Below are 9506 nucleotides of genomic sequence, written 5' to 3' on the forward strand. Positions count from 1 at the left end.
CCTCTGAGTGGGACTATGCAGAGGCCACTTGAAGAAGAAATGAAGGTTGCTTATCTGTAACCAGAGATCTTCGAGATGAACCTCTGCATATTCACCCGACCTCCCCACCTTTGAGTCTCGGGTTAGGAATTCCGGAAACAAGCGGTGGGGGGGGGGGGAGAGCTTAAGGCCACTCCCCCTTTCAAATCCTTGGAACCCTGGGGGGAAGAGATGTGAGTGGCCCCAATGGACACTGCTTTCCAAAAGGTTCTGGAAGTTTGCCGTGCAGGTGCCTTGATCCCACAAATGCGAATATGCAGCAGAGGCTCATCTTGAAATACTCTGGTTACAGGTGAGTAACTTAGCTGGCTGAAAATAATGTATGCTCTAAAAATAGCCTCAGTTGCTAAAGTTTGATTGCTGGTATAAAAATAAACCATAACATCAAAAAAAGAAGCATCTGATTTTTAATTTACAGAGGTAAGGAAATGCAAAGTTAAGGCTCCATCCTTGACCTACCTCTTTCTTATTGAGCATTTTAGCATGTATGATGTATAACGTCTGTTCTGGGGCCTGTTTACTACCTATGTGAATTAGGGACAGGCTCTCTACCTTAATTCTGAGTATTCTTGTTTTTCACGTTTTAAGTTGGCTCTATAATAATCCCTTTTAGCTTTTTTTGTGGTTAAATAGCACAAAATTGGTGCCAAGCCAAAATTCTAAACACCGTCCATTGTACACTGATTGGATTTGCTTATATCGGTGCTCCATGTCACTTCAGAAATCACAGATATAAATATGTGAGACTCTTAGTGACTTGTAACTTTCATGCTGGAGCCCACATGAGCAAACTACCTTTGCTTGTGACTCTTCAGCATTCTTCTTCGCTGCTGTTGCTAATATGTAGAGACTGGTATTTGTTTCCTTTTTCACATCCCCACTTCACCTTCTGCTTGATGCTACAGTGATGTCATCCTGTGTGTACGACCCTTGGTCAGTTTCTCGGGATTCAGCTGTCACAAATCCAGCATTGTGAAGTGACTGAAGAATTGAGTAGAAGGAGAGGATGGGAAATCAGGGAACTCGGAAAGCTGGCGATTGAACACAGCTGTCACTGAGGAAGCAAAAGTGCCAGAAAAATATATAGTGAGTGGTCTATCGTTTAGAGCAGAGGGACTAGCAGTCAGGTGGTCCGGGCCTGTTGCTGGCTATTCCACTGACTCACTGTGACCTTTGTCAAGTCACCTGTGACCTGATATTTTTTAGAGGTGCTGAGTATCTACAGCTTGCACTGCTATCAGTGGAATCTGTGGATGCTCCACAACTCTGAAATCAACCTGCTAGCCTCTGCCTGTTTCCCCCTCTGTGAAATGTAGAACATGATACTGATCTGCCTTGCACGGATATTAAGAGGTTTAATGTTTGTAAAATGCTTTGAGATCCATATGTTACCCCTGTATATGTTCTCCAATTGAAAAGCTCCTTTCTAAAATACAAAATAAAAAGTCCAGTTTGTGTGGCCCATAAATGGAAATATCATTTGTGTGCGGATAATCTCCGTGACACCTTGGACTTGCCTGCCTAAGTGTTCAGTGAAATATGGGGAATTAAGAGGGCACTGTGTCAGTGTGGTAAGTCTTGTCTGAACTGAGGATATTGCTGATCTAAGGGTTTTTCATCAGTTGCAGTAATTATTTGGTGCTTTCACTTGAGACACAATGTTGTTTCTAAAAGGAACAAATTGTAACTAGATTCCCACTGGCATTTTTTTCATATTAATCATGCACTGACGTTTTTTTCCCCAATAAAGGCATGGAATGTTCTGGCCCTGGATGGCAGTAACTGGCAGCGAATTGACCTGTTTGATTTCCAGAGGGATATTGAGGTATAATTAAGTGACATACAAACCCATTTTTCTTATTTAAAAACATAATTACAGTATGGAATAGATTAATACTCCCAGCATAACCCTTTCCACCTTCCCTGGAGATAAAAATCATTAATTTCAGTTCTTCTTAGCTTCAGGGAGCCTTTATAGTCTTGGCAATTCATTCAGCTTTTGAAAATGGACAGAACTATTTAACTGTACCTGGACTGAATGGTATTTGTGTGTGTACATGTACACTTATTTTAAAGAAGCAGTTTTTTGTTTACTGAGAGAGTTGAAATAACTAGAGTAAATATGTGCTTTTGCTGAAAGATATTGCTGATAAGTATTGGTCTAGATTTTTCTCTCCAACTCAACATAATTAAGTATGGCTTTTATCTGGTATACTTGGACTTCTACCATTAAGACACTGAATTTCTCAGTCTCTAGTGTCTGTTTTCCTTTGTTGGAAATGGAAACACAAACCAGGAAGATGCCAGAGATTTCCAGTTCTGAGTTAGTTCTAAAAGATGTACCTCTGTGGGAATGCCTTCTTGTAACTTTGGATCAATCTGTTAGAAGTGAACTGTGGAGTCCCTGTAGGAAATGATAACTTTGTGCCTCATGTTGTCCTACTGTTCTGAAAACTAAAGTCCCTGTATTCTTCCTGGCTGAATTTTCAAAAACAAACTAAACTTATCAGATTGTTACATTCTCATTTTAAAAATTATTTTTTGGAGATGGGGAGAGGAGAGCAGCATTGTAGCTCAACACAAACTGAAAACCATAAGCCTGAGACTGGTTTGTTTAATGTCCTGGTGGAAGCTGCAAGTTACACAGCCTTTGTGGACAGAAGCGTTAAAGTACTCTCTCTTCCAGACATAAAGGAACTGGCCTCTGATGTGGCAAATTGTGTACCCAAAAAGTCTGGCAAGTGCCCAGAGTGTTTTGAAGGAGGAAAGCAAATGTGGTCCTGCTCTCTCCAGCAAGTATTTCTTCAGACACGTAGCTGTTGATTAAGGGAGAAAGTAAACCTAGTAAGAGCATTCCTAAAGTTCTCTGCTGGGATAAGACTTCACTTTCACACAGGTGCAGGGAGATCATTGGAGTTCCCTGATCCAAGGTAGGAGCAGGAAATGAGGAAAGAACTTTTCAGCCGTGGTGCTTTATCTAAACTGTGTAAGAAGGAGAGAGTAATGCTGTGAATTTAAACTAGGCTTTTCCCTTCTTGAGCGGTTTTACATGGCTGTAAAGTCTCCCCATTCTCTTACTCATCTGTTGGGTACCAGATACGTATTTGTGCACTAGCATTGACTTATATTTTAATACAAGCTGCTCCAAAATGCTGCTGTTCTTAACCTAAAAGGACATTCTCAGGCTAAGTCCTAAATGTTGTATGCTTAAAGGAAGATAAACTTGCAGCTTTTAAGCGTTTTCTTTAAAATATATTTGAATCCTCTGCAATCCCAAACATATTCACAGCTGTGGTGAGGCCACTGAGGGCCTATACAAACATATGCGTGGTTTAAAATTCTGTTACCTTCCTTTTCTAAAATACAGCATGGGATTTATCTTCCTTTATCCCTTTTAGCCATTGCAGCACGTCCTAGCTGCAGTTGGCATTTGAAAAGTAGTAGTATTTCAGAGTAGATTTTAAGGAAGGTAAATGAGGGGGCCTCAGCAGATTGATAGCCCTTTTAGATCATGCTAATACTTTGCAGCTACCCTAATGTTCACATACATTTTTGGTTTGGGAAGGAGGGATTAAAAATTTCTTAATACAAACTCTTCGTAGCTAACACTTGAAAGTGATTGATGTTTCCATTCTCCAATGATCAGAGGAGGAGAATAAAATACTACTGGACACTGAAACTTGTGTGTGCTGATAGACTTGTATAGTCTTTCTCTCCTCTCCTCTGTCTCTTTACCATTTCATCATCCAAAGTTGTGGAAAATTCAAACTTGTCCTGGGGTCTCTGGGGAGATACTCTCTCATGTAAAATATGACATTAAACTCCATTTCTCCAGATGTCTTTGAGAGGAAAATTGAAATGCTTCCTCCGTGAGAGAAGAGAAGTCCCCTGCATTATTCAGCTCCACTCTGTCCCCCAAAACAAAAATCTTTACATCTTTTATGACAACATGTGCCTATTTGAAATCCTTGTCACGTGTTGTTTCTGTGATTTGTTGTATTTCTTCAGCCATCTCTTGGGTAGCCTCTTGCACTGCCCAATAGCTCTGACTGTAGAGGATTTTTCTACTGCTTAGCCTCAGCTTTCTTCCTTGGGTTTTGTTCCTTGTCCATTTTTAGAAGTTGAATCAGTCTCCTTCAGTTTTATATTGGTATGATGGTAATTGTGTTTGCTCAGTGCCCTTATGTCTGGAATAATATACAAACTGTTTTTAATCTACAAAGTTTCGAATTTAACTTTAATGAAGAGATTGTGGAAACTAAGAAGTGATATCAGTAGAATTCTTTTCCTGTCTTTTTACAGGGACGAGTAGTGGAGAATATTTCTAAAAGATGTGGGGGTTTCTTGCGAAAGCTAAGCCTGCGTGGGTGTCTAGGAGTGGGAGACAATGCATTAAGGTAGTGGTATAGCTTCTTCTACTCTTAACTATGAAGCAAAGAATGGTTCTCCTTCCCCACCCATAGAGGGCTGGAATGGTATATCCACTCATCAACGTGCTAGAGTGAGACCAATAACAATATGCATCCAAAAATAATCGCTTAAGTAAATGATGAACAATATGCATATCCTTCTTTTGTGTGTGTGTTTGAAATATGAGCCTTTCTCCCTTCCCTTCCCTTAAAAAATAGCAGCATAGAGTCAACCCGATGGTGTTGCAATATTGGGGGAATTGGCACCGGAAACTTGAACCTCTGTCCCTTGCTCCTGGGCTGAGAGAACTCCAAAGACAAGATATGGGTAACAACTCACTGTTGTTCTGCATTGCCCTTTAAGCCCAGCATTCAGCAGCCTATTTGATTCTATGTGCTTGAGAGGTGCACCCATGTAAAAGGCTGGTGGGAAGGGTCAACAGTTTGCCCAAGACAAACAGTGCCTGGTTTTTGTTTTTTTGTTTAATTATTTCTGTAGTATTGAGGGTAAAGCATCTGTTTCAAAACATCTGGAAACGCATTGTCTGAAAAGTAGTGTTCTTTTTTTTTCCAATGAAGGATATTTGCACAAAACTGCAGAAATATTGAAGTATTGAACCTAAATGGCTGCACCAAGATCACAGATACGTAAGTAACATGTTTATTAGGGGGAATGTTGGACTATTAACCCTTGTAATTATTAATATACATGAATTATGTCTCAACTGAATGGAAGGTAGTGGTTCCAGATTCTCCTCCGTTGTCCCACCCCATGAGCTTAGTACTGTTTGTTTTCTAAATGTGGTATGAGTAAGTGGTCTACCTCCAGATGGAATGATTTGTTATGGTCTGATAAAAATTTGAAGACATCAGGAAACCTCTTAGGTCACGTTGCTCACTCGTTATTTCAAGTCAGATGATCATATCAGGTTGTTGACATTAAGGGGAAAATATACTAAGGAAATAATTCTTTTTAGGCAGGTCTGACTCATGTTTTCAGATGCAGAAAAGGCAGCTAAGGTGTCCACTTCAGAACAGTAAGGCTCACTCTGTAATGGAACAAAATAGCGATGTTCTTCTTGTTCTCCCAGGTCAGAATTTATGGAGACTGCAATTTCTCTGTACATGGAGCGGCTACAGTTGCTTAGTTTATGGTGCTTGTGCTCATCTGCCACCTCTTGGAGAATCAGAACTGCTTGAATTATACTTTGAGTGATTCTGTCTGTTTAAATTCCAATGTCTACAGTTTTTTCCCTTTTTCATGCTGATGGTGGGGGGTGGCTTCACTTTGAGGCTTTGCAGTCTTATTCTCATTTCTGTGATGAAAGGAGACGGTCTCAGAGGGAATCTGAGTATGGAGAGACTGCCTATCTTGGTGGAAAGGGGTGTCTCTCTTTGAAGCCTTTGCTGAGAGGGAGAGCTTCAGAAGAGAGGGGGAAAAAGGAAGTTCTCCACATATCCTTATCTACGTTAGCCCTGACCAGGGAAAAGATAGGGGGTGTATGTCTTTGCAAAGGAACCTTCCTAAAAGAGTTGGCAAGAGTCAGCTCGCCTGTACTTAAACTCTAACTTTCTTTAATAAATGCTATGAGTATGGATGGATGTAATTTGGTTAATATTTTATTATCCGAGGACAGCAGATGTCATCGTAAAATGTGTGTCAGTACTTCCACATTGCCGAGCACAGACTGTTATGTGCTGGGAGAGTTCTTCTGCTTTTCCATCCACTCCACATAGATTTGACATTTTTTCCTATGGACAGCTGGTCAGCTATGCTTTAGGTTACACCTGGATTGCCTTGAATAGGCGTGTATCAAAGTTTTATCTAGTTTCTCTGCCACTTTGCTGTCTTCCTGCTCGAGTGCTATTTGTAACTCTTTAAAAAAACATCACTTACAAAACTGTAAGATCCCTATGTTTCCTACAGTGGCAGTACATGAGGGACTGAGGGAAGAACCATGTTACATGTGTGCTCTTTCTATACTGATTACCTATAGATTTTGCATCTAAAAGTATAGATCAGTCTCAAAATGAAAGTATGATGGCCTAAAATACTCTTCTTAGAAGAATAGTGGTTAAATCCACTAAATCAATTTGCTTCCTTGGACAAATAAGATCTGCCAACTGAAGGAACCCTTAAAAAGAAGCTTTTTTACATATTTTTCTGATACAAGTAGCAACTATTGTTAAGAAATAGCTTCACTTCATGTTGTTGAAATTTTGTTGTGTGTTAACTTCTAAGCATCAGTGTTACAATAGCTTTTAAATACAACTCATACTTTTGGGGGCAGACAATGCAGCCTAGTCATTGTTCATATCTCATGTGGCCTTCCACTGGAGATAAGACATCCTGCAAAGACTAACAGTAGCCAGCAAAGATGTGTAGGGATGAGTTATTTATTAGCAGGTGGAAATACTCCTTTTTGCATTGCTAGTAATTTTATTTTATAAGCTTAATATAGTCCTGTGAGTCAAATCCATAGCTCGTCTTTGTTTTCCAGGTCAGAATGCTCAGCACCTTGTGGGATCAGACTCTCTGCCTCTGCAGTTCTGCTAGATAGCAGGGTTGGCGATGGCATCTGAGAGTTTCTCAGCTGGCCTCTAGACTGGCCTCACTACTAAGAATTTTTTTTAAGGGGTATCACTGGCTGTCACTCGCAGTATATTTCAGGCACTTGTGGGTCTTTCTACACTGTACTAGTTGGATAATTATTTTGAAGGCTTTGATAAAAGAAGCAGCTGGTTTCCCCAGTATATAGTTGCCTACAGTCTGCACAAAATCATATTTTGTTGCTATTCCCTCAGAAATGAATCCTTAGGCAGGTGAAATCACTGCCATTGGTGTCGGGGAGTTTGAAGTCCCAGCTAAACAGCAAGCCCCTCGGATGTGCTCCATCTACTCTAGACTGCTACCAGCACCCAGCTCCTGTTTCTAGTGTGCAGTATGTGCCCTTAGTCATGTGATGCTTGGTACTTTTCCTTGTTCATTTTTAGACGTTTCTCAGTACTATCAAAACGATCTTGAGCAGCAAGCTGGGAAAATAGGGTAGAGGGTACAGATCTAAGAGTTATTTTGGCCCCTTTGATAGCAGATGTTAGAAATGTCCTCTAGAACGGTCTTCAGCGTTGGGTTTTGAGCAAATGAATCCCTCAACGAAAACTGAATGATTCAAAATGTGAAGAAAATCGCTGTCCTCTTCACACACATATAGACTGCTTAGAAAGAGCATTTCCTCTATCCTCTCTCCCACCAGCCCACCTCCAATACCTGCCCATGTTGTATTCTCCATCCTTTTATTTTTTTTAAGTGGGGGCTTATGTGAATATACTTGTGCACATAGTGTGTGATGGAGAAATATACATGATCATTTCTGTGTACGTCTTTGATGGATAAATGTACTGTCTGAAGTATCTTTTATATTTTTTAATATTCTCTTTCAGGACATGTACCAGCCTTAGTAAGTTCTGCTCTAAACTCAGGCACCTTGACTTGGCTTCCTGCACTTCCATAACCAACCTGTCTCTAAAAGCACTGAGGTAGGAACTGACAGCATTGAGATCCCGTGCACCAGTTTAATTCTAAATAGTTTACTCCACCATGTCCCCTATTCTCTGAACTCCCCTGGTGGAGTTTTAAATAAGTGACTAGGTTACTAGGATTGCAATCCAAACCTAAGACATGAATGCTGAGCTCTGCTGGGTAATGCCCTCTGCTCTGCAAAAGAGACAGGAACTAAATAGAAGGTGCCTTGTCCTGATAATGATTAGCAGCAGTAGCATAATTGGATTGCACTGAGGTTTCTATTTTTATTTATTTTTTGAGCAGGGGGCAGAGGTTTTTTTTAGTTTTTAATTAACATGCCTTGTAAATACCTTTTTGTTAATAGTTGACTTTTGAATTACACAACTCCCGTTGCATAGATAGCAAGTGTCCTGTAGTTGCAAAATAAAGACTGGCACATGATTACTTGTCTTAAACTGATTAGGTGACATGGTAACTACTTAACCCCACTAGATGTAATTGCCAAGTAATCTAGAAATGAAAGGGAATGACAGGCAATGGTGACAAGAGATTGGGACAGAAGAAAAGAGACAAAAGAGAACCCTGAAGGTAAAGAGTGAAGCCTAAACTATTAAAAAAACAAAAAAACAAAAAAAGTGAGTAAAGTGGGTTTTAAATAATGATAAATTCGAATATCTAAAAAGGATAAAAATATAGAAAGACTAATTTGAAGGAAAACAAAATAGTGAAGAGGCTGCATTGAAATATCAAAGGAATCAGAGTACAGAAAATGGAGAGAGGCTTGTTTTTGTAGCTAGCTTTCAGAAATTTGAGCCTGTTTTTTTGTTTGTTTGTTTAAGGGCTTCAACCTAGCCTCCAATTTTATAGGGTCAGTTTTGTGCCTGCAGTTATTTGCAATCACAGTTGATAGCATTTATATGTCTGTCTACCTGACTGCAAATCAAATGTATACATTCTGTTTGTGCCAGCAGCTATTTTCAAGCACAAGTTTGTGTCTGGAAAATCAGAGGCCCTGTTTCAAAAATGAAGCCCTTTGAATCTGATTTAATGTTGGTTTGGCTGTATCTAGGCCTCTCAGCCAATAACACTGTGGATGCGCCCAGTCTCTGGACAAGGGGGTGGGACGCAGCCCCATGACCGGCTTTGGATGCAGTAGAGATCAACCTTCTTTTTTCAGAATGCCACAAAATTGAGTTGCTGGTTTCCAAGCCTACCACTGGAGAGCTGCTCTCATCTGGGGATTTTTATGTTTAATAAATGAATGTTCCGTGTGGGTGTGGGGTGTGCGTGTCGCTTCCTGTGCTCAGTTGAAGTCCAGAAATTGGAATTTCCTGTAATCGGCTTGAAGCTGGATTTCTTAAGTTTCCACCCACTTTTCCTTTTGCCTCCCAAGTGAGGGATGCCCACTGCTGGAACAGCTGAATATCTCCTGGTGTGACCAAGTGACTAAGGATGGCATCCAGGCTCTGGTGAGAGGCTGTGGAGGACTCAAAGCCTTGTTTCTGAAGGGCTGCACGCAGGTATGACTATGGAGA

General features: G+C 40.4%; 1 protein-coding gene across 2 annotated transcripts in view; it reads left to right on the forward strand.

Moving 5' to 3' along the window:
- FBXL20 (F-box and leucine rich repeat protein 20) overlaps positions 1-9506 on the forward strand; it is a 68207-nt gene that overhangs the window by 41156 nt on the left and 17545 nt on the right. For both annotated transcript variants that reach the window (XM_026654705.2, XM_026654704.2), the window contains 5 exons: positions 1790-1864; positions 4342-4436; positions 5028-5096; positions 7890-7985; positions 9365-9491. In XM_026654705.2, the coding sequence (XP_026510490.1) occupies positions 1790-1864; positions 4342-4436; positions 5028-5096; positions 7890-7985; positions 9365-9491 (462 nt within the window). The remainder of the gene's footprint in view (positions 1-1789; positions 1865-4341; positions 4437-5027; positions 5097-7889; positions 7986-9364; positions 9492-9506) is intronic.

The sequence above is a fragment of the Terrapene carolina genome, unplaced genomic scaffold, assembly GCF_002925995.2.
Source record: "Terrapene carolina triunguis isolate 2854851 unplaced genomic scaffold, T_m_triunguis-2.0 Scaffold193, whole genome shotgun sequence".
Taxonomy (NCBI): domain Eukaryota; kingdom Metazoa; phylum Chordata; order Testudines; family Emydidae; genus Terrapene; species Terrapene triunguis.